This window comes from Canis lupus, chromosome 23 (genome assembly GCF_048164855.1).
Source record: "Canis lupus baileyi chromosome 23, mCanLup2.hap1, whole genome shotgun sequence".
NCBI lineage: Eukaryota > Metazoa > Chordata > Mammalia > Carnivora > Canidae > Canis > Canis lupus.
The window spans coordinates 21,923,808-21,949,728 of record NC_132860.1 but is presented as its reverse complement, the minus strand read 5'-3'; the positions used below and the strand labels follow the sequence as shown (position 1 = coordinate 21,949,728).

General features: G+C 38.4%; 2 protein-coding genes and 1 pseudogene across 5 annotated transcripts in view; 1 reads left to right on the top strand and 2 right to left on the bottom strand.

Annotated features, from left to right (window-relative positions):
• Positions 1 to 2,830, bottom strand: part of LOC140614897 (olfactory receptor 52E8-like) — a 60,141-nt gene extending 57,311 nt beyond the window's left edge. For 2 of the 4 annotated variants that reach the window (XM_072794313.1, XM_072794315.1), the window contains exon 1: positions 2,514 to 2,830. The gene's annotated coding sequence lies outside the window, so the exon portion shown is untranslated. Of the gene's footprint in view, positions 1 to 231; positions 289 to 2,513 lie in introns of those variants that run through there. The other 2 variants (XM_072794312.1, XM_072794314.1) reach the window with 1 other exon arrangement.
• A 12,883-nt stretch (positions 2,831 to 15,713) lies between these two features.
• OR56A4 (olfactory receptor family 56 subfamily A member 4) lies at positions 15,714 to 16,655 on the top strand. Its single transcript, XM_072795313.1, has one exon. It carries the CDS (start codon positions 15,714 to 15,716, stop codon positions 16,653 to 16,655), a length of 942 nt encoding a protein of 313 aa, XP_072651414.1.
• A 6,755-nt stretch (positions 16,656 to 23,410) lies between these two features.
• Positions 23,411 to 24,368, bottom strand: LOC140615452 (olfactory receptor 56A3-like; annotated as a pseudogene).
• Between the last annotated feature and the right edge of the window lie 1,553 nt (positions 24,369 to 25,921).

Below are 25,921 nucleotides of genomic sequence, written 5' to 3'. Positions count from 1 at the left end.
TCAAAAAAAAAAAAAAAAAAAACACCTGTTGAAAAAATCTTTGCAGTTTGTAAAACATGAAAAGATTTGGAAAAAAATAAACAAATGTATTTCTAGCATGGTTGTTACTTCTACCATATGTAGGTTTAGCCTACTAAAACCCATTCTAATATATAGTCTCTGTTATGAAGTGAGGGCACCAGCTCCAGATTACCCCATTGCTTGGTGTTCTTTACAACCCTCAACCCTTACCTTAGTAAGAGGGTCTGTTCATCAGGAGGCTAGAAAGCCCAAAGAATTAAAAGGGCCCAATCTAGAATCCTCTTACACTATTAGTGGTAATGAGAACTGGTGGTCACTCTGGAAAGCAGTATGTCAGGTTCCTCAAAAAGCTAAAAGTAGAACTACCCTACCCAACAATTGCACTGCTAGACACTTACACAAAGGACACAAAAATACTGATAAGAAGGAGCACATGTGCCCCAATAGTTACAGCAGCATTATCAACAGCCGCCAAATTGTGGAGTGAGCCCAAATGTCCATAAACTGATGAATGGATAAAGATGTGGTGTTCAAATATATATACACACACACACACATATAAAATATGGAATATTATTCAGCAATCAAAAAGAATGAGATCTTGCCATTTGCAATGACATGGATGGAGCTAGAGTGTATTACACTAAGCAAAATAAGTCAAAGAAAGACAAATACTGTATTATTTCACTCCTATGTGGAATTTAAGAAACAAAACAGATGAGCATACGGGAAGGGAAAAAAGAGAGAGGGAAGCAAATCATAAGAGACTCTTAACTATAGAGAACAAACTGAGAATTGATGGAGGGAGGTGGGTAGGGGATGCCCTAAATGGGTGATAGGTGCTAAGGAGGGCACTTGTGTAATATGTGTTACATGCAAGTGATGAATCACTAAAGTCTACTCCAGAAATCAATATTACACTATATGTTAACAGAACTTAAATAAAAATTGATAAGTAAAAAAACAAACAAACTATTTTGGTAAATAATAACAATAATAAAAGAGGGCTCTATCTGGACTTGAGGCCTCAGGGAAATCCCATCGCCTACAGTTCTTATTAGAGTGAGCTTTAAGACAGCTATAATAGAGCCACACTCAGTAAGAGCAGAAAAGGAGAAATGACATCCGCTTGCCTACATGAAGGGGCTCTCAATACCCTCATGCTTGGCTCTCATTTCCTCAAGCCAAAGCCATAGGTGCGACTCAGCATTTGTCATTTTCCACAAAAGAATTTTCTCACAGGCTCCCCTCCATCTCACAGCTGCTGGAAGAGTTTATCTACCACCACCTTCGTCCTGTCCCTCAGAAGACAGAAGGGCCAACTTCAACACTGATGACCTAAATGATAGTAATAATCTCAATGTCCTTACATACTGATAACAGTGATAGTAATGACAAAGAAAACAAAAGCTCACATGTTTTGAACACTTGCAGTATAATAGTATCTGGGCATGATAACATTAATTTTCATAAGACCCTTGTGTGAATGATTATAAAAATTAATTTTAAAAACATCTAACAGAAAGGATGCAATTCATAGGAATAAGATACATATTGTTAGGTGATATTGCCCAGCATTTCGTCTACTCCATTGGTCTCTCAAGGAGTGCTTTCCCTACCTCTGCTATGCTTCTCCCAGGTGCAAATCCAGAAGGGACTCAAAGAAGAATTCCTGTTAGTCATATTCAGACCTTAATTCCTCCACCAGGTTTCTCTAGATCAGTGCAAACGGCTACTATAATTATGAGAAGCTTGATTCAAACTACAGGTACATGGTTATAGAAACTACAACTTGTTATTGGGGTTTTATAAGGGATGTAGGGTCCAGTACACCTTTTGTCATTCTCCGTAGTGATGAACACAGCCTCTGGCACATCAGGGGGCTCAGCAAACATCCCCTTGTTTATGATATTGAAGTGGCTAAGAGAAGAGTTAACCAACTGCATCTACAATGCATCTTTAGTTCCCAGTAGTAGATCCCTAAATAAAGAATGGACAAAACATATACTCGAGTTTCACGTTAAGAGGATGACAGTTTCTCACAGAATTGTCAAGCCCAGTGCAGGTGGCTCAAGGAACTGGGCACAGTGGTCCTAAGATAGGCTTTAGGGTGAGTCCTCTTACACGTAAAGGGGAGAGAGGAACAGAATTACCCAAAGAACCAGCTCATGAGGGACAGACACAACTTTGCCACGAAGTTCTTATAGCAAAAAAACAAAACAAAACAAACAAAAAACAAAAAAGAAAAAACAAAGCAAAACAAAACAAAAGTCCTTTTTGTACAGTCTTTGGACATACCTTGTTAGTAGAATGAAGTAGTATAAACTAAAGCCATTTCAAACTGGTAGAGTACAGATGTTATGTCAGTTTAATAGAGAAACTCTGTGGAGTCATTTTGCTACCACAGGCTGACTATGATCCAGTTGTACTGGAAGGGAGTGTATTAAAAACCTGAAAAGGAGGAAGAGAAAAGCCAACCACCAGCCACTCACCTCACTGCCTGGTTTGCAGGTTAGTCACATTAGAAGGGGAATCTGCATAAGGAACACAGCCTTTGAGAAAGAGATCTATACCATTTGAACCAAAAACTACTATTGAACACTGCCACTCAGGATCAGTGAAGATTTAAATCAAGATCCAGTAGCAAGAGAGAGCAAAAATTAAATATCTGGAGGAAAAGGGGAGTCTGTGCTGGTGACCAATGCTCAAAACAAAGACCTAAATATTGTTGAAAAAACAAAACTACATTTTACATATAGAATAAAGTAGTGTTTGGGAGCCTCTTAATACATAGTCATCCTGATATGCTAATTCTAAACCTTTTAGTGTTAACAATGAGAGCTGTGACCTCAGAGGCCCAGTGTGGGACATCAAAATTCTGTAACCTTGGAGTCTACACAGCCTAGAGTTAGTCAGGAGAAGAAAAAAAAAAGAAGAAAGAAAAAACCTTCCTAGCTACAAGTCAACACTGCTCTCTTGTGGCTACTAACAGGAATAGAAATACTGGGATGAATTCAGTTCTCAATCTCTTCATGGTGTTTGAAGGGGGACTAACAACTCTGTGTTACGAAAATTCCTGGGACCTCCAACACTTAGGGGACGTTTAGTGAGTGGCTTCAGGAAGAAGACATTGTGCTTCCAGCTCATTAGGCACGTGGGGATTTGAATGATTAATTTAAAACTTAAAAGAGATATAACAATTATTCTGTGATTTTCTCTTTGTCAATAATATCTAAGATCAATATCAAATCAATGACATGGGCCAGGTATTCATATTTACCCATATATCTATATTTAATAAGATATTACATTAGCACTATTTGTAATAATAACATTTACTAATATCTTTATCTACTCAACTGAAATTATCAAGTGCTTTACTCATGATCAGCACAGAATGAATGAGCATACATAATTACCAAGAGGTAAACTACTTTTAGAATGATTATAGTCAAAACAGACCGTGAATTATTATTATTTTTGCAAATTGGGCAACTGAGGAAAAAAGATGAATTACTAATGGTTATTCAGCTACCAGGGACCAGAGATTGGAAAGAAAAATCAGGCATGTTTGCTGATTTAATCCATTTTTCCTAGCACATTGTCTAAGGATTGAGCTACACTTTTGTACTTCACCTGAACAGCTTTGTAGCTTTCTGAAGTTTTTCATACTCCAGATTATAGATAGCAGAGGTAGTGCACATCAAAATCCATCATACACTGAATTACTCAAAGCAAGTAAAGTTAGTTACTATAACAAAGATACCACAGTAACTTAACGTAATAAAAGTTTACAACTGCTTCATATCCTATTCCAGTGCATGGGGGTTTTGCTTCATGTCAACACTGAGGGGTGCAAGCCTCTTCCATATGTGGATCCTCCATGTATTAAGCCCTTATGGATCTCCACAGGTATTTCTGAATCTGGCTGTCATGAGATGGAAGGGAGACAATGTTCAGGATCTTGTAGGAGGTTTTAGTGGCTCAATCGGGAAGAGATTTACATCACTTTTTCTGTCGTTCCTTTGGCCACACTGCTCACATAGATCCAGCTTCCTGTAAGTGAGGCTGAGTCACTGAATGTTCATTTCTTAAGAGAAATGATATGAGAGACTCTCACATGTAAAATATACTTACACTCTTCTTAAGGGAGACCAGCCAGGCTCTCATGTAGTCACTGTATGCAGCACAAAGCCCAAGATCTCAAGCAGTGAGTGTCTTCTGCATCAGGTTCCGACGTGATTCCTCATGGTCCAATCCTTTTTCTCCTCTCACTGCATAGATAATGGTGGAACAGACACCGCTACAGGTCATTAGAATTCCCATTTGGAAATAAGGCATATAATTCATTCAGTAGGAACTTGTCCATGGTAAGGCTGGAATACTTTGGGAGCAGGTGCTACCACATTTTTATCCACTGAAGTGGTGGAAGTTCTCTGACTAGACATTGGTTATGTTCTCTGGGAGGAACTTGCCATTGTTTCTATAACCTCTTGTGCTGCCTTTGCAGGATTGTGTCTTCTTCATTGTCCCTCATGACATTATGCCATGCATGTGGCTTCTTTTGCATTACTGCATTTGGACTGGGCTTCCAGCTGATAAAATATTAAAATCAATCATTGTTTTAATTCTTTGTTTAAGGATTTATTTATTATTTTTATTTGAGAGAGAAAGAGAGAGTTGTAGAGGGGCCGGGCAGTGGGAAAGGGATAGAGAAACTAAAGCAGACTATGCACCAAGACAGGGGCCCACGTAGGGCTCAATTCCATGACTCCAAGATCACAACCTGATCCAAAATCAAGGGTTGGTTCCTCAACCAACTGTGCCACCCACGTGCCCCAATAATTGTTTTAATTATTAATCAAAAAACTTCTTTAAAAGCCAGGCTCAAGTGTTTTTGGCAATACACAGTCTCAAAAACCAGATTTCTAAAAAAAAAAAAAAAAAAAAAAAACAAACAGATTTCTGACCTGTTTGTATCAGGGCATTTCCAAGCACTAGTAATTACAAGCACATATTTTCTTAAACATAATTTTAAATTTTTCTTTCATTTCTCTTGTCTTTTCCAGTTCACCCTGCCACTCCTTTTCAGGTAATGGTGTCTATCTAAGGCAGTGGATTTGAGTAAGACAACTATACACATAATCTACTCTTATCAGTGCTGGTTGCTATGAGTCTGTGTTTTTCAAAAATAATGTAAAACATTCTCTTAAACTTTGATCTCCCAAGCAGTAGGATAAGTCTTCAAAACTCTGTATATATGGACTTTCTCTACTATCATTAATTTCTACTTGAACACCTGCCAACTTTATGCTAAGCTCATCTATTTATCATAATAACTTTGTTTTTGTTTTTGTTTGTTCAATTTTTTTCATAATAACTTGTAAATGGAATCAATAATTGCAAACACACACAATTACTTTAAGTTGTACCAACCATTTCCTCTAGATTTACTATTTAGTAGACTTATCAGATCTCCTTGTGCCGTGATTTTTCTAACATTGTTATCAATTTTCTCAGTGTCTGTGGTGTTAGGATAACTTGATGGCTGTTGAAACAAACAATTCCAATTTGTCAGTGGTTAATATGTACAATTTAATTTTTTGATGACATCCATCCAATGCATTTAGAAGGAGAGGCTGTCCTCCATGCTGTCTTTCAGGGACCTAGCTTCTTCAATTGTGTGGTTCCACCATTTCTAGGGCTTCATATCTTCAGTGGATTAAGTGCAACTGGCAAACGTAGAGGGGGAGAGAGTATAGAGGACTTCAAGTAGACTGTAAATATTGTACCTAGAAGGGGTGTGTGTCATCTCCTTGGCCAGACTCCGTCTTATAGCTCCACCTAACTATAGGTGAGCCTGGAAAATGTAAATTTATCTTGCATCTAAGATAGGAGAGAACTCTGTTTAGTAAACTTAACCTTGTCTGTGTCATTTGTACATATTGATTGTCAGCTGAACTCCAGGCTATACAGTGGGAAGAGTGAGAAGTGGTAGGAGACCTCTGGTAATTTTATGGTTCTCATCTCTCTGAGACTCTGTCAACCAGATCCTGAACTGCTGCTTGTTTGCCTCCTCCAGGTGAACATTAAGTAGATCATCAGGTTTTGTTTTAGATTCCTAAGAGAGAAGAAAGGGGCCCTTTTGTGTCCCTTCCATGTTTTCCAACCATTCTTGTATCAGTGTTAATAATGGAGAGGGATATTGGTACACTGCATCTCAAGACTAGAAGCTCAGTGAATAGGTGCAGGGATTTGAACCCAGACCTGCTCCCTAGCCCAAGACTGTTTAAACATATTCTTAGAATCCTCTTTGACACTTGCTAGGATGGCATCGGGAACCTGACATGGGACTTAAATGAGTAGTGCACTATCTGCTCAGTCCTTGAATTTGTGCAGAGTTCTTCTGGTCTGTAAAGAGACATTGCTGTTAGGACACAGCAGGAAGAGGACCTGATGAGTTAATATTCCAGAGAAGGACTGACCTTGGTGGATTTCCTCTACAAAGTCACTGATATTATTGCCTTTACTTGGATGTTTATAATAGAATTAAGAACTGTGTCCTGTTTGAGAAAGAGGCTATGAGTTTCCTCAGACCCATTCTTGCTCCTGAAAAAGTAAATATTGATTTGTCTGTAGGTGGAGCCAAAAGAGGTCTGTTTATGGATCCATGTTCTGTGCTTCCTCAGAGCTAGGTGAGAGTGCATTCCTCGACTTTCCGGGTATGCTGCTGCCTTTGGAGGAGTCTAAAGAAGTTTGTATGCTATGTTTATCCAACCAACTACCCTCCACTATAACATATTTCTAAGACTGTAAGATTACATTTCTCAACATGTCTTTTTCCTGTTGTGGGGCAAATACTGCCTTGCTTAATATTACCACTTTCACTTTCCTTCTGCACCATGTTGTAATGATCATTGTACCTCATTCTTCCTGGTCCCCACACAGTGAAGGAATGATCCATGTGCCCAAACGCTCATGAGAAAAAAACCTCTGATACTCACTTTTAGCATAAAGCATCTTGGATTTCAACTGTGAAAGTCAGATTTAGGTCTTGACAAGGCTGCTCAGCTGTTTGCATTGTGTATATAATTTTCAGTTTCACTGCCCCACAAAGATAAGACGATTATTTCACTGTGAGTTTTTGCTCAATCATATACATAAAAACATTAACCATAGTCACTCAATATCTTTGTTCTTTTTCCTTCCTTATCTTCTGCCTACCTCTTTGCCTTTTACCCCTTTTTCCTTCCTTCCTTCCTTCCTTCCTTCCTTCCTTCCTTCCTTCCTTCCTTCCTTCCTTCCTTCCTTCTCTTTCTTCCTTCCTTCATTCTTCTTTCATCCTTCCTTTTTTCCTCTGCTCCTTTCTTTCTCTTTCCCATCTATGTTCTCCTCCATTTTCTCCTTCCTTCTATTCTTTTCACAAGAAGCTCAGGTAAGCTATTCTGCTCTAGATTGTGACACCAGGGCTTTAATCTACCTTTTCATAATTTTTTTCCTCCAAAGTGGGTCACCAATATAACAATTCAGGATCAATGATTGTTTCAGATAATCTCAGTACATGTTTTGAACTCAGGTAGATAAAGAACAGGTAACCAGCTTTATTACCTGTCCAGCTAGATCCAGAAGGAGAGAAGATAATTACACAAACAGAACTAACAAAGTTACAGAATTCAAAGACTTGTTTTTTATAAAATTTTCTCATGTTCCACACTGAAGTTTTATTCCTTATACAACATGAATAATTTAGTCTTGTTCTCTCTGTAAAAAACATTTCTGACTTCCATTTCATGGTAGACCATGTAGCCTAAAAAAAATCCTTACGTTGCTAAATAACAAAGTAAAATACAATAAACTTCCTCTCAAATGCATATGTTTAAAAGAAAGTAAGAAAATTTGAAAGTACATGAAAAGCAATTGGAGATGAAAAAAGACTGTTAAATAGGCCTGAATCTATGGCTGTAATGGGAACATTTATCAGTTTTTACAACAAAGGGCTTTGCATTTTAAATGATCATACAAATTAAGAACACAAAAGTTGGATACTCACAAGAGTAGGAGCAGAATTAAGACACACAGATCCCACAGCACCAGGAATCTTGAGGGGACATAACTTTAGTAAAGGAGTAGATAAGAAACACATACATGTGTGTGTGTGCGCGCGTGTACACACCCACACACACACACACATATTTTGTCCTGAACTAGATTTAGGAAGACTAAAACAAGTTTCCTTTATGTAGGTTTAATTTGGAACTTACAATATGTGCTGTGGGGAATGTGCAAGTGGATAAATTTATATAAAGTTTTGTTAGGATGGCCTTCAAGAATCCCACAAAAATAGCTCTATTGATCATGAGTTCACAATCAAAAATTATTAAACATGAGGAGAATCAACAGGATTATATATAAGAATTTTGAAAAATGAGGTTTTCAGATATAAATTACAATGATTACACTTAAAATGGTTATAGAAACAAAAATAGGCGTTAACAATACATGTAAAAAGAGCATTAACCTATCATGTTTATTTGAATGAAACAAAACCATAGCTTTAAGAAATTTTAAAAGTATAGTAACTAATTAAAAAAATAGATTACGCAAGATTGACACAACTGAGTTGACAATTTATAAAATGAAGCTGAAGTGGCAGAGCTTAACCTGAAAGCAGTCCAATTTGAAAGACAATAGAATATAAAATGGGTGAAAAATAAAGGCAATTGAATAAGGAAAGTCCAATATACACCAAACTGGATTTGCATAAAAAATATAGAAAATGGGGAAAGGAAAAAAAATACTCAAAGGGATCATGTCTGAATTATCTTCAGATTCAAAATGCTGAAATAATCATAAGCAGAATAACCTTTCAAAAAAATAATCTATACACTTTTGTTGACACTCCAACATTCCAAGGAAAAAAAGAGTAACGGTATAATTCTCAACAACAACAATAGGTGGGGCAGCCCGGGTGGCTCAGTGGTTTAGCGCCACCGCCAGCTATCACCTGGGCCTGATCCTGGAGACCTGGGATCGAGTCCCACATTGGGATCCCTGCATGGAGCCTGCTTCTCCCTCTGCCTGTGTCTCAGCCTCTCTCTCTCTCTCTCTCTCTGTGTGTGTGTGTCTCTCATGAATAAATAAATAAAATCTTAAAAAGAAAACCAATAGATAACAGAAAGTTGTGGAAATATACATATATATGTATATAGTGTTCTTTGTTTTTTTATACATTTATTTTTTATTGGTGTTCAATTTGCCAACATATAGAATAACACCCAGTGCTCAGCCCGTCAAGTGCCCCCCTCAGTGCACGTCACCCAGTCACCCCCACCCCCCGCCCACCTAACCCTTCCACCACCCCTAGTTCATTTCCCAGAGTTAGGAGTCTTTCATGTTCTGTCTCCCTTTCTGATATTTCAGTGTTCTTTATTTGTATGATCATTTAAAATGCAAAAAATATTATATGTTGTACATATTATATGTTAATGCATACTTATTATATGTTATATATAATGTATATATTATACATTATATGTATATAATGTATATATTATATATAACATTCAATTACTATATGTAAAAAAAATTGTTGATATTCAAATCCTACCCAGCTAAATTTTCACTAATAAAAACCTGTTTGGAATAATAAAATAAATATTTATATTTTAAAGCACGAATGAGTTAAGGAGGAAGAGTCAAAATCTAAGAGAAGGTTAAAAAAAAAAAAAAGAAAGGAAAACCCAGAATTTAAAGCTTCTTCTACTCTGAGGACTTTGCCAATCCTGAAAAAAAGTGAGTAAGAAATGGAGTAAAAATTTGGCAATTTCCTGACAAGAGAAGATAAAAATTAAAGATCCATCATCCTTTGATGGCTGGGGGTCTTCCTCTGTGACCTCCTCCACAGAGTTATAGGGTTGAGGATAGTTTAGTCAGTTCTTCCCCACAGATGCATCCATATAAATTTCACCAAGGAAGATTCTCCTCACACAGTTTTCTTAACCTTCTCTTCCTAGAGTTTCTTTATTTAGATTCCCCTAGAGCCTTTGATCTCTCCTGCCCTTACATTATTGACAATGCTGCAGTAAGCCTTTTACAATATATTCTCTTGGGAAATAGACCAGAGGGCCTCCAGGGCCCAAGTGCTTAACAAGGACACCAACTCCTGTGATGGGGAGTGGGGACCATAGTGGAGTCAGAGTTCATAAAACCAGCCTCAGAGATGCCAGTTCAGTGCTTTCTCCAGCAGCCAGAAACAGCAGCAGTGCAGCCTTCTAAAACTGGTGAGTTTCCAGCTGGACTCAGCAGGATGATTGTGAGGAAGGAGATAACGAGGAGGGGAGAAGAGTCCAGGAGCCTAGTATGTAAAGGAAAAGGAACTCTTTCAATAGGGCCTGGTGTACATGCCGACGCTGCCAACATGCTTAGATCAAGTAAAAGGCTGAGTGGAAGGGACCGACCTATGCTGTGATTTCATCAGAGATGGGGCTGAGTCATTTTGTGTCCATCCAGGGTTTGCAAACTTCTGTAGACTTAAAGACCCCCCACCCATATCATGGCTGGGAGACCAAGGCCCTGTGACTGGCTGGATCAGATTCTTCCTTTCTACACTAGTCTGCACTATGAGCCAAGGTGATTGGTCTGTTTTCTTATGTGGGTATGGGTCTTCTGTCATATTTTATTTATTCAAGGCTTATCTGACCTTTCCAGACTGTCAATCATTGCCAGAGACCATGTTTGTTCAATAGCACTTAGAACAAGGTTAGCCCTTTGTAAATGTGAGTCCCCCAGTACAAATGAATGGAACTGGATACTAAATATCAGAGCAATGCTCCAGATGGCCAATGAGTCCTCATTTCTCAGATTAGTCCTCAGTTTCCCTAAGGAGAATACAGACAGAGAGGAAGAATGGTCCCAGCTCTTGAGGAATTTACTAAAACTAAGCTGAAAATATGTAACCACCTGGGAGAAAATATCAGTGTTATAGGAGGTCTGAAACTGGTTCTTCTCTGTATCAGTTAAAAGATCCTTGGTAACATTCTGGACTCCAGTCTCTCTGCCCACTCATCTTTTCTCACCATGCCTCAGATACATCCTTCTTCTCTACCTGCATGGCCTTCCTTCAGATCTTCATCACTTTTCCTTTGGATTCCTCAGAACTCTCCAGAAGCCTCCCTCCCCTCTATGTAATTCTCTGTGTTCCATCTACAGCACATCATTTCCCCATTCAAATCCTCTGTGCTTCCCTTATAGTGCATACTCTACTACTCTCAGGGTGACCTCACATGACTACCTCTGTATACCTTAACCATGTCTGGTGACAGTCTACTCTCCTTCCTGCTTCCCCAAAGAACTAGGATCTACCATCCCCTAGCACCCCATCATACTGAACATCCACATAGAAGTTTCTTCTTTTACCATTGCCTACAAAGAGAGTCCCCTCCTCCTGGTGAATGTTGCCTCATTTTTGTATGCTTCTCTGATATTCTCAGCTTATCGTGTCTCTGGGCCTAACAGGATCTCTGTTTTTTGTTTGTTTGTTTGTTTGTTTTGTTTTGTTTGATTTCCTTTTTTATTTTTTTTTATTGGAGTTCAGTTTGCCAACATATAGCATAACACCCAGTGTTCATCCCATCAAGTGCCCCCCTCAGTGCCTGTCACCCAGTCACCCCCACCCCCCACCCACCTCCCTTTCCACCACCCCTTGTTCGTTTCCCAGAGTTAGGAGCTCATGTTCTGTCTCCCTTTCTGATATTTCCTACCCATTTCTTCTCCCTTCCCTTCTATTCCCTTTCACTATTATTTATATTCCCCAAATGAATGAGACCATATAATGTTTGTCCTTCTTTGATTGACTTATTTCACTCAGCATAATACCCCACAGGACTTCTGGAAATCATAGCCTTTGTCTCTCTGCAGCAACACCTAAAGTTAAATATCATTTATCTATTTCATAAATGAGGAGTGTATATATCATAGAGTGTAATAGTTCTCAGGGCCTTTAATGAGTATAAGAGCCGGGTTTCATTTCTGTCTGAAGCCAACTTCTCAACCATATAACATTGCTTTGTTCATCTGCACATTTGTCTCTTTCCCACTGTTTGTTTCTAAGATGATCTTTATTACCACAACCGTATTGTGTCTTCCTCTATTAATTAGGATACCAATTTTTGCTATACATTTGTATGCTTAATTAAGACCAGGTACAGGGAAGGCACCAACTCTTTTGTTTATTCGGTAGATCAGGTCATTCTCAGGATATAGAAGAGCTTATGGAAAGGACACAGCTTTTCCAAAAAAGTGGATATTTTTTTTTAAGGTACCCAGTGGATATGTTTTCTATCTTCTTATTTCACTATTTCATACTAAGAGTCATTTTCCTGATCACACATGTAAATGCATAAGAGATCTATCTCTACCCCATATTTAACCCATGAGTCTTTGGTTTGCTTGGAAATCTACAAAGGTAGAAAGATGTGTGTGTGTGTGTGTGTGTGTGTGTGTGAATAATCTGTATTTGTAAAACCTGGGATATTAAAAATGAAAGTCCTTGAATCAAATCAATACCTTCATTATCTTCTCTGGCAGTAGTCTCATACCTTCTCATGCACACATCACTCTCCTAGAGGAGACTTGTCAATGGGACAGCTGAGTAGGATCAGTGATTCCCAACTATACTAATTATTTGCCTCCTGGGCTCCTTCTCTTACTTAGTCTGCCATGACTCCCCAGCTCTTTTCTGCTTCTTTGGCTATGACAGCCTTTACTGTCATCCTTCTTAGTACTTGGCCATTCATTTCTTTGTTTAGCAGTGAGGGGGAAAAAGATAGTACCCACCACCACCACCCACCAAAGAAACCCCGGAAATTCATCAAAGCAGATTATAGATTATAGATTCCACATGCTAGGATAATTTGATCTGAGCCACAAGGAATCACAGACAATCCTGCTTACCAGGTAAAAAATTCCTACCTGGCAGCCCTGGTGGCGCAGCGGTTCAGCGCCACCTGCAGCCCAGGTGTGATCCTGGGGACCCAGGATCGAGTCCCACATCGCGCTTCCTGCATGGAGCCTGCTTCTCCCTCTGCCTGTGTCTCTGCCTCTCTCTTCGCTATCTCTGAATGAATAAATAAATAAATCTTAAAAAATAAATAAATAAAAATTCCTACCTACATAGGTTTACATGCCAGAACTGACTTATTATCTAGCTTCCATTTTACCTTTGGTCAACTTCAACTATTTTGAATACTTTTCCTAAAGGTATCTAGCTCTATTTCTCAGTGATGTCTCTTATATGACAGTGATGATTCCATTAGCATTGCTTTTTAAAATTAATTTTATGGGATGCCTGGGCAGCTCAGTGGTCGAGCATCATTGATTTGGCTCAGGTCATGATCCCGGTGTCTGGGGATGGAGTCCCACATCAGGCTTCCTGTGAGAAGCCTGCTTCTCCCTCTGCCTGTGTCTCTGCCTCTCTCTGTGTGTCTCTCATGAATTAAATATATAAAATCTTTAATAAAAATTATTTTTTTTATTTCAGTATACTTGACACAATGTCACATTAGTTTCAAGTGTACAAAATGATTCCACAAGTTTCACATTAGGCTATGTTCACTGCCTCTTTACCTTATTTCTTTTTAATCTTCATTTTGAGACTTGAACTTCCTATTGGACTCCAAGCATATTATATTTTGAATGATTGCTTGAAAACTCTACTTGTATATTTTACAAATATCTCCTGCATAACACTTCAAATGTAAATTCATATGCTTACTCTGAAAACCCTTTCCTTTTTTATTCCCTTTTCCTATTTTTCAGGAAATATTTCATTCTTTCTGTCACTCAAGTTCAAAAACATAAAGTCATCTCTAACACTGTGATGTGAAATTCAAGACCCTGCTTTATTCCATTTTCTTCTATCACTTGGCCCAATATGAGCAGCAAGTACATTTTGGGGCAATTTTTGAGTAATTAATCCTCAAATGTTTTTCTTTACTCATCCCCTACATGTAATTCTTACTGATTCTGATTTTGAAATGTCTGTCTACTCCATTGCTTCCTGTCCATCCTGAAACAAGGAATGGCTCTTGGTATAAAGGAAAGACCACTGTTCCAGGAGCAGGTAGAAGTTTGATACAGTTTCAGCAACACAAGACAATTCAGAGGACTCTACCAACTCAGCCAGAGAATAGAGCAGGAAGTGGCCTCCAAAATGATTCATAGGTTTACATGCCTTACAGTTTTTGGCAGAGTAAACTGTTTAAGCCTGGACTCCCTCAGAGTGGGAAAGGAAAGGGTTAACAGTGCCTCAGTCAAGGCCCCATGATTAGAGTGGCTCAACTTTGGATGGAATTCTTGTGACTGGTTAGTTTGTTGCCACTATAGCAAGGGATTCCAAAGTCCTTCTAGAGTCCTACAAGCCAAGGAACCCACATGGGGGAGGTGGAGATAACACCACTCTACTCAATCCTCCAGACATGGAATAGTAGCTATTTTTAGGCCTAAACTCTTCATATTGCTGTGGCCTCCAGGCCTCTCTCAACTTCCTGCCCAGGCTAACAGGATATTTATCCTTCCTTCTAAGTTTCAAAATGTATTTTTCTTTTGGACCCCCTCAAAGACTTGTTTTTTTACTTAAAAAATAGTCATTTTTAAGTCATTTTAAAAAATAGTCATACAAATTTTTAAGTTTTTACTTAAATTCCAAATAGTTAACATACAGTATTATATTACTTTCAGGTGTATGCTACAGTGTTTCAACAATTCCATATATCACCCAGTGTTCATCACAAGTATATTCCTTAATCTCCATCACTTATCTAATCCAGTACTTGACAATTTTTAAACCCTCCTAGTGTACCCCTCAGTACTGACTGCCTCTGTCACCAGAATATAAAACGCAGGCTCATCTGAAAGGGCTAAATGAACAAAAAACTACTCTTTAAGCTTCCAAAGAAAAACAACGGCAAATAATCCAGTAAGAAAGAGATAAACATTATGCCCCAAAGTGAAATCCCCTTGAGGCTGGAGGAAATTATTGCTGTTGGGTGCAGTCAAGGATGTTGTACCTCTAATCCAATTATTTCCTGAATAAAAATATCTATGGAGTAGGGAGCTGAAGTCAGACTATGTCCATATCTATGGAGTAGGGGGCTTGGTTTTTCTAGGACCTCCACACAATCCGCTAAACATAGCTATTCCTTCTAAACTCTGAGGGAAGGTAGGGTCAGTTAATTGTGCTTGTTGAAGCTAAATAATGTGTAGAGACTGAAAACAGAGACTCTACAGTCAGACTCTTGTCACAGTCCTGGTCTCACCACTTACTGGTTATCAAATTTTGATTAAACTCTTCTGTCCCCCTTTTCCTGTACACTTTCATTATCTGTGAAATTAAGATAACTATTAATTACTCATAAACGGTTTTTTGTAAAGGATGAAATAAGGTAATCATTATAAAGCATTCAACTTAGAACTGGCACATAGTAAGTATTTGGTTAAATATCAGCAATGATTGATGATGATGATGATGACGATGATGGCAATAATAATGATGATTTGAAAATTTCATTAAACAGGTTTAGCGCCCCCAATGGAAACCCGAGTTTTGCTATATCTAGAACACATAGTCTTTTAAAACATATTTTGTCCTATATTTTTAGAAACTCTGTATTTCCAGTGTGATCAGGATACTTTACATGGCTTCATCCAGCAACTACTCCACTGCTCCAGTCTCTGAATTCCTCCTCATCTGCTTCCCTAACTACCAGAGTTGGCAGCATTGGCTGTCCCTGCCTCTCAGCCTCCTCTTCCTCCTGGCCATGGGGGCCAATGCCACCCTCTTGATCACTATCCTGCTGGAGGCCTCTCTGCACGAGCCCATGTACTACCTACTCGGCCTCCTCTCCCTGCTGGACATTGTGCTCTGCCTCACTGTCATCCCCAAGGTCCTGGCCATCTTCTGGTTTGATCTCAGGTCCATCAGCTTCTCAGCCTGCTTCCTCCAGATGTTCATCATGAACAGTTTTTTGACCATGGAGTCCTGCACATTCATGGTCATGGCCTATGACCGCTATGTGGCCATCTGCCACCCACTGAGGTACCCATCCATCATCACTGACCAATTTGTGGTTAGAGCTGCCATATTTATTGTGGCCAGGAATAGTATCTTTTCTCTTCCTGTTCCTGTTCTTTCTTCCAGGCTTAGATACTGTGCAGAAAACATTATCAAGAACTGCATCTGCACTAACCTGTCTGTGTCCAAACTCTCCTGTGATGACATCACCTTCAATCGGCTCTACCAGTTTGTGGCAGGCTGGACCCTACTGGGCTCTGACCTCATCCTTATTGTTTTGTCCTACTCCTTCATCCTGAAAGCTGTGCTAAGGATCAAGGCTGAGGGTGCTACAGCCAAGGCCCTAAGCACATGTGGTTCCCACTTCATCCTCATCCTCTTCTTCAGCACAGTCCTGTTGGTTCTGGTCATCACTAACCTGGCCAGGAAGAGAATTCCCCCAGATGTCCCCATCCTACTCAACATCCTGCACCACCTCATCCCCCCAGCTCTGAACCCCATTGTTTATGGTGTGAGAACTAAGGAGATCAACCAAGGAATCCAGAAGCTGCTGAGAAGGTTGTAAGAGGTAAAAGGATCATATCCACCTTTGGAATTATTAATAAAAGTCAGGAATTACTTTTATATTGGAAAGTAAATTTTACTTTTTAATCCCAGAATGAGTTCTGACTCTTTTATCTCAGACAACAATGAAAACATTCTGTGATTCCTTGTTTCCTATTACTTCAAAGGAAATCTTCCTTTCCTGGATTTTGTGGTCACTTGGGAATTTGCCTTGACTGATTCCTTATCTGAGAGTCCTGCCAAACCTTAGCCAGATGGAGCTCAATTGGAGTGGGAGTATTTGGCCACTAAAGAAGTAAACTTTATACTTAAAGAGATGTCTGCCCTCTGATTTACAAAGAGCATAGATCCCTCTCCTGCCTCCTCTTTCAGACATGACTTTTGTGTCATGAGGAGTTGGTTGGGCAGAAGTATATATGTTACCCCAGAACTTTGGCTTGGGTCAAGTGCTTTACTCTGGACAATCCCCATACACTCACGGCAGATGTGCCATCTTCTAGGTCCTCAGATCCTCATAGAGCCTGTTAAGATTTTCCATCTGTACAGTCTTATCTGGATGGCTCTTTCTCTTTTCTTTCTTTTCTTTTCTTTTTTCTTTTCTTTTCTTTTCTTTTTCTTCTTTCTTTCTTTCTTTCTTTCTTTCTTTCTTTCTTTCTTTCTTTTTTTCTTTCTTTCTTTCTTCTTTCCTTTTCTTTCTACTAAGATTCTTCAGTTTTGTTTTTGTTGTTGTTGTTTATTAAGAAGATTGACACTTTTTTAGGGCTTTTGCAGGGAAGGGGGAGGAGTTGTACTATATAATGTGTTATGTGTCCTTTTCCTCATTATTTTCAGCCTCATGACCCTGTAATCCTCACTTTATCCCATATGCCTCCTATAAGGAACTTAGAACTTCCCATCACATCACAGGCACACCTCTCCCAGACTCTACCATGTCCACTAACACTCCATTCTGGGCTGTGGCTGGTGTAGCTGTTGACAGTTTTCCAGGCATAGAAACTTTAGTGTTTGATTTTTCACAGATAAGTGCATTGAACTATCTTTCAATCCCCTCTTTAATTATGTCACACATTAGTTCTATGTTTCTGAGGATTATTTTCTAGTAGTAACTTAAGACTTCTCTTTTAAGAATTTGTGGTCCATCATTTTTCCAAACATCATTTGAATGACATTCCCCATTAGACTCTCCTACTTTCTTTTGTACTGAAATTTGATTTTGATGAATGTCTTGTATTGAAATTAATATTTCTACAGTATTTCTCCTTATGTATCATTTTATCTTTTATTTTTCCAGTTTTGTTGAGATATAATTAATATTTAACATTGTTTAAAATATACATGATGATTTGATATATGTGTATTGCAAAATGATTACCATAATATGTTTAGTTAATATCCATCAATTCAGATGCTACAACTTTTTTCTTGTGATGAGAATTTTTTCTGGGGGGTGAGGGGAAGGAAGTCTTTCTTTGGCACTAGATACCTGGTACTTGTCTGTTTTTGGAGGGTGCTACATTTCTGCATGTGTTTTTGAAGTGTTGGGTTTTGAAAGACCCTTCTTAGGGTCTATTATATCACATTTCATAACATTGATCTCATCAAAATATCAAGGAATTAAGTTGGCTGAGTTCTCTTTTTCTTTTATTTCTTCCAATTTCTCCTTTCCACAGAGTTACTTTTAATTGAATACCTACTATATGCCAGACACTTCTTATACATTCTTACTTTACCTATACATTTTCCATGAGAAGTTTTTCTGTTGGCCCTAGATGAAGAAACTAAAGCTCATAGAAGTCAAATGATTCTAAGATTACAGCAATTAAGCCAAGGTAAATCCATGTTGCTTGGATTCCTGAAGCCTGAACTTTTTCCACACTACCATTCTCAACCTTGGCTGTGCGATAGCATAACCTAGTAAGTTACAAAAAACTCTTGAGTTACATTCCAAATTTCTCATATTCCCAGCCCAAGCTTAGTGTCTGGCACTTAATAAGCACATTAAAAATGTTAATTTGATGCCCATAAGTTTATGGCAGAAGTTAAGCTCAATATGGTTGCTGAGAAGAGACATGTCCTTGTTTCATGTGTCACCACATTTTTAAAAAATCACTTTGCTAATTTTACGTAATTGCTTTATTAAAAAAAAATTTTAACTTAAAATTTGACCACCTTTACCCATTTCCACAACCTCTCTACCTTGTATCTTTGGCAACCACAATTCTGTTTTTTGTATTTGTGAAGTCTTAAATTTTCTATTCTACATATAAGTGAGTTCATGCAGTATTTGTCTTTCTCTAAGATGATAGATAGATAGATAGATAGATAGATAGATAGAGCCTCAGATGGGACTACAGTCCTGGCGAAAAATTGAATGTAATATGAGGAGACCCTGAAGAAGAAAACCAAACTAAGCCATGACTTGACTTCTGACCCACAGAACTAAGCTCTAATTCAAAAAGCTAAAGAAAACAAAACAAATCAGAAAATTAAACCCCAAAAAGTAGAAGATAAAAAAGAATACAAATACAAAAAACAATAAAGCAAAAAAATATATAATAGAAAATATCAAAGTCAGAAGTTATGTTTTGAAAAATAATAAGATATAAACTTTTAGAAACATAAAACATAAATTTTAATTTTTTAAAAATACATTTGAATTAGAGATATTTTAAATGTAATAAAACTATACTATGAATCCCTATGATAATTAATTTGACAGTTACATAATGTAAAAATTCCTTAATAAATACAACTTTTCAAAGATGGCAAAAGACAAAAAGAAAAAAAAATCTGTGTTGTTCCATATCCATTAAAGATTAAAGCAAATTGAAAATTTTTCCATAGAAAAAACTCTGGGCCTAGATTACCTTCATGGTGAAATATTCTAAAGAGTGAGAGAAGAAATACATAAATGCTTTCAGAAAATAGGAACTGAGAGAATATTTTCCAATGTATTTTTGAGGTCATCATAAACCCAGCATCAAATACTGACAGGAATTACAAGAAAATTATAAACCACCATCTCTCATGAACATAGATATACAAATTTTAACGAAATATTTGAAATTGAGTATAAAACAACAAAAATTAATACATTATGAACAATGAGGTCTATTATGGGAATGAAAAGTCAACTTTAATCATTAAAAATTGATCTACATTTAATTCACCTCTTTAAACTTAAATAATGGATGGGGAAATATAAATTTCTCAGTAGATTCAAAAAAATCATGTAAAAAAATTCACCATCCATTGATAATGAAAATAATCTCAGGAATGTGCAAATAGAACGGAATTGCCTTATCTGTTAAAGGTTATCTTCCCAAAATCTATAGCCAATATCATACTCAGTGCTAAAAATAGTAAATGCTGAGAAAAAAAAAGGGGAAACGTATAAAGATTGGAAAGGAAGAAGTAAATATGTCATTATTTGCAAATAATTTCATTCTTTGGATAGAAACATCCAAAAGTACCAATAAACAGAATATTTGAATTTATAAGTAAATTTAGTAAGTTTGCTACCTAGAAATTCGATACACAAAAATCGATTACAAGTCCCAACTAGAAACAAACAAAAAATGGAAAATGAAATTCATAAATCAATACCATTTTTAATTGCATCAAAAATACCAAATACCTCAGAATAAAGACGTCCCAGTTGTCTGCACTGAAATTAGAATATATTGGTGAGAAAAATAAATCAAGACTTAAAATAAATAAAAAAATATATCACGTTTGTGGACTAGAAGTTTCAGTAATGCAAATCTTTCCAAATTGGTATATAGATTAAATGCAATTCAAATAAAGATGTCAACAGATATTTTGGCAAGTTGATTTTCAATGCACAAGGTAATGCAAAGAACCTAAAAGAGAAGACATATGTGGTTACACACTTCAAGAATTTTTATGAAACTGCCTAATTAAGATAGTGTGATATTGAAAGATAGACCAACTAACCAGAATGGGGAGTAGAAGAAAAAGCAAATGTTATATTTCAATCTGATTTATGACAAATATGATTTTGCAAGGAATCTCTTTTCAGTATATGCTCCTGGAGAAATTAGAAATCCAGATGATACTGATTCCTGTCCTGAAGGCCTTTTCCCTAGTTTTTTTTTTAATAATGAATTTATTTTTTATTGGTGTTCAATTTACCAACATACAGAATAACACCCAGTGCTCATCCCGTCAAGTGCTCCCCTCACTGCCCGTCACCCAGTCACCCCCACCCCCCGCCCTCCTCCCCTTCCATCACCCCTAGTTCATTTCCCAGAGTTAGGAGTCTTTATGTTCTGTCTCCCTTTCTGATGTTTCCCACACATTTCTTCTCCCTTCCCTTCTATTCCCTTTCACTATTATTTATATTCCCCAAATGAATGAGAACATACACTGTTTGTCCTTCTCCGATTGACTTACTTCACTCAGCATAATACCTTCCAGTTCCATCCATGTTGAAGCAAATGGTGGGTATTTCTCGTTTCTAATGGCTGAGTAATATCCCATTGTATACATAGACCACATCTTCTTTATCCATTCATCTTTCGATGGACACCGAGGCTCCTTCCACAGTTTGGCTATTGTGGACATTGCTGCTAGAAACATTGGGATGCAGGTGTCCCGGCATTTCATTGCATATGAATGTTTGGAGTAAATCCCCAACAGTGCAATTGCTGGGTCGTAGGGCAGGTCTATTTTTAACTATTTATAAAACATCATGATGAGCGCTGAGGAATGTGTATAATTGTTGAATCACAGTATTATACACCTGAAACTAATATGTATGTTAATTAAACTAAAACTTAGAAATAAATAAAAATAAAGACAACAAACACATTCTTTTAAAATTCTTTTATTAAAAAAATCATTTAAAACATTCTAGGTTCTTTAAGTCTATATTGTGACAAAGATAAGAACAGTTACTGTAGCTAGAGAAAGTCCTTGAATTTGCACCGTTGCCTTGGTAGAATTCAGTACAAACTGCTCTTGGGATATTTTCTTGGTGGGGAGTAACTGATGGGAACACATCAGCCAGAACAATATCTGGATAAGAAATGCTAGAGACCTTGTGTATTTAAGATGCCACATCTGGCACAGTAGTTGTTACTGAGGATACAACTTGGTAAAATTTACTTTTATCCACCTTTATCTGCCATGAGCTATGGCTTATGCAGGGACTATACTACGAATTTAAATAGACATGTGTTTGCAGACCACCACCTTATACCCCTTTAGTTTCTATGCCAGTTCATCACAGGATGCAGAATCGGATGTGATTCACTATATTGACCATGATGAGGGAAGTTGTTCTTTTTTGGTTCAGGGGCAATGCAGGATGCATGGATGAGTAAGTTATTGCTGTGGACAGCTGGGGCTCATTCCCATTGGCAACAAATAAGAGACTGATTTAAAAAAATGTGCTATCTATGTTTATGTTTTAATAGCTAACAGAATTCAGAGAACACAAGGTGTGCTTAGAAACTACCCGGTTTGGGGAGCATGGGTTGCTCAATCAGTTAAATGTGTGCCTTTGGCTCAGGTCATGATCCCAGGGTCCTGGGATCTAGTCCTACATCAGGTTCCCTGCTCAGTGGGGAGTCTGCTTCTGCCTCTCCCTCTGCCTCCTCCCCCTGCACAGGCTCTCTCTCTCTGTCTCTCCCTCTCTCTCTCTTTCAAATAAATAAAGAAAATCTCTATGAAAAGAGAAAAAAAACCTGATCAATTTGGAGTGCCTCGCTGGCTCAGTTGGTTAAAGCTTCTGACTCTTGGTTTCTGCTCAGGTCATGATCTCATGGGTGGTGAGAACCAATCCCTGTCTGGCTCCAGGCTCAACAGAGTCTACTTAAAGGCTCCCTGCTAAGCATGGAGCCTGACTTGAGGCTGAATCCCAGGGTACCAGGATTATGACCTGAGCCAAGGGAAGACTCTTAATCAACTGAGCCACCCAGGTGTTCCCAAATAAATCTTTTTAAAAAGGAAGCTGTCTGATTAATACAAAACTATGCTCAGATATTATATTTTTGATACTTAGATTCATTACTGGATCTTATATTACAATCCTTACAATCTGTATTTAATTCATTACTAGAGCTATGTGTGCATACCGTAAACTATGACACCTTGGATCCAAAAGATATATGTCCAAAGCACAAAGCCACTTTGGAGGAGAATTTAGGAGTCTCATAAGTCTAATGAAACTCATTGATAATTGTTGCACAGTAAGAAATCCATGTGAAGTCCCTGTCCTCTTGCAATGCACATTTTGAAAGACCACCCAATTGCAAAACCAATAATAGGTCACAAGCAAACTTCCAACATTCACTGACTGAAATTTCACTCTTAGTTCTTTGTCTCCAATATACTCGCTTCTGTGGAAAAAAGAATAAGAACCCGTTACTCGCTACGCAACTCTACCCAAAAATATCTGTAGCTGTATATTCAAGAATATAAAGACATGACATATTAACAGCTGTATATTCAGAAATATGGATTTCTCACTTTAGAACCTACCTAGGAAATTCCAGTTTCTTTTAAAATATGATCGTATGGATGGGAGAAAGCAAAAGGGGTCAGGGATAGTTTTAAAGGAGAAATAAGAGGAAGCAAAACTAACTATTAAACCTTAAGTTTTATTAAAGAAGACAATATCACATGTACCCACTTTGAATTATAACTCATAGACATGACTTTCAGCCCACTCACCCATTATTGAGTCAAAACTCATCCTGTATTAGGAATGCAGAGATCTAGTTGTCCTCACTACCATCCCTTCTTCAGTAATCTCTGGATTCCTTGTTTGATCTCCTGGGTGTGCACTCCATAAACAATGGGGTTCAAGGCTGCAGGGATGACATGGTGGAGGACATTGAGCAAAACTGGAACATCTTGCTCAATGGTGAAGAACCTTCTTTGTCACCATATGAGTGAGCACAAAGACCAGAAGGACGGTGCTGAAGAAGAGGATAAGGATGAAGTGAGAACCACATGTGCTCAGGGCTTTGGCCATAGCACCCTCCGCCTTTAATCCCATCACAGTTTGAAGTATGAGGCTGTAAGAGATGAAGATGAGGACGAGGTCAGATCCTAGCAGTGTCCAGCCTCCAGCAAACTGGTAGAGACGATTGATGGTGACATCATCACAGGAGAGCTTGGAGACAGACATATTGGCACAGATGCAATTCTCAATGACATTTCTCCCACAATAATGGAGTCTGGATGAGAGAATGGGGATAGGCAATGTAGAAATAGCATTCCTGGCCAAAATAAAAATGGCAGCCTTAGCTACAAATTGTTCTGTGATGATGGATGGGTACCTCAGTGGGTGGCAGATGGCCACATAGCGGTCATAGGCCATGACCATGAATGTGCAGGACTCCATGGCATAGAAGAAATTCATGATGAACATCTGTAAGAAGCAGGCATCAAAGCTGATGGACTTGAGGTCAAACCAAAAGATGGCCAGGACCTTGGGGATGACAGTGAGGCAGAGAACAATGTCCAGGAGGGAGAGGAGGCTCAGCAGGTAGTACAGGGGCTGGTGTAGAGAGGCCTCCAGCCAGATGGTGATCAGGAGAACACCATTGGCCCCCATGGCCACGAGGAACAAGAGGCCGAGGGGCAGGGATAACCAGAGCTGCCAAGTGGGGGACCTGACAAAACAATTCAGGAGAAACTCTGAAGCCCCAGTGGAGATGGTGCCATTTTGGTGTGCTGTCATATTTTGCCAAATATTTCTACAGTTTTCTTTCAGTGATCTGTAAAATTAGGATAAAAATTAGCTAGTAACATGATACATGAATTTAGACTAATTGGCTTTGCTTAGCTGACATGTGAGTTCTAGAAGATCATCCAGAGCCATGTGAATTCATCTGTTTATCCTTTGTGTGGTGTTCCCAGGTCATTCCTCTCACTTTAAGCAGTATAGAGGACTCGAGAATGGTTTATTTATAGATGTTTGATTCATTCAAGTTTCACTCTTAATTGAATTGCTATTTCTTTACAGTAGGGTTCAGATGTGGAAGAAATAAAAGGATCAAACCAGTGAATATGTGAAAACACCTGTGTCCTGTGTGACCACAGTGATGTAGAAATGAATATCTTATCTGGCATTTTGTTTTATATGTTTTTAGGTTTCTCTCTCTTGCCTCCAATCACGCATGTTCCTGCAATTCTTGGACAGTTTTCTAGAAATCTCGAATCTCCCCTTTTCTTACACGTACAACTATGACTCCTGCTTTCCCTACTCGGAGTACAATTGTCTTTCTGTTTTCTTTTATGTTGTGTCTCTTATTCTTGATGATGATGATGATGATGATGATGATGATGATGATGATGATTGTAGGGACGGCCTAACTCCAGAAATTCAGACAGGACTTGGAACAGCTCTCTCAAATAAGGTTTAGGACATTAATGAGTGCAACCCGTCACAGGTACCTCAGTGACTTTCCGGGCATAGTTTTCTGTTTTTAAAGCATAGTTTTTAGAAATTCTCTAGATTGACCTTACTCTGAAGAACTGCTTGCTGACTCCACCGACCCCAACTGTCAGCTCTGTCTTCAGCCTCTAATGTTATTTAGATGAAATTTAATTCTTCCCCCATGATTCATGCATTTATGTACAGATTCTTTGCTCTACAGCCCTGACACTTTAATATGTACAGTTGACAACTCCAAATCATCTAGGGGTGCCTGGGTGGCTCAATAAGCTAAACATCTGACATCATTTCAGTTCTTGATCTCAGGGTCCTGGGATATAGCCCAGGTCTGGCTTCCTGATCAGTGACGAGTCTGCTTCTCCCTCACCCTCTATCTCCACCCAACACCCACCACCACTTGCATGCACACTCTCTCCTTCTCTCTCTCAAATATATAAAAAAAATCCTAAAAACAGAAAAGAAAGAAAACTCCAAATCATCTAAATTAAGCTCCACAAGATGTACTTTCCAGGCTCCCTACTTTAATCTCCTATGGACAAATTTCTGCTTCTCTGCATCTCCTTCTTCACCACCCAGCAAAAGATCAGGAAAAGGCAAAAGGCAAAAAGGGCAGGTCCCAGAACACAGATTCTCACATGTGCTTCCTGACCTGGGACAGGATGCAGTCTCTACTACCCCATCTTCCAAGTACTTCAGCTGTACTGACTCAGGAATGGAATGGAGCACAGATCTGGACTGAAGAGAGAGATGTTCCCCATGTTCTGGCTAATCTTGGTATAGTTGCCTCTCAGGCACCCTCTTACCAGACTCACCTACAGAGGATGTGAGCAGGGGGG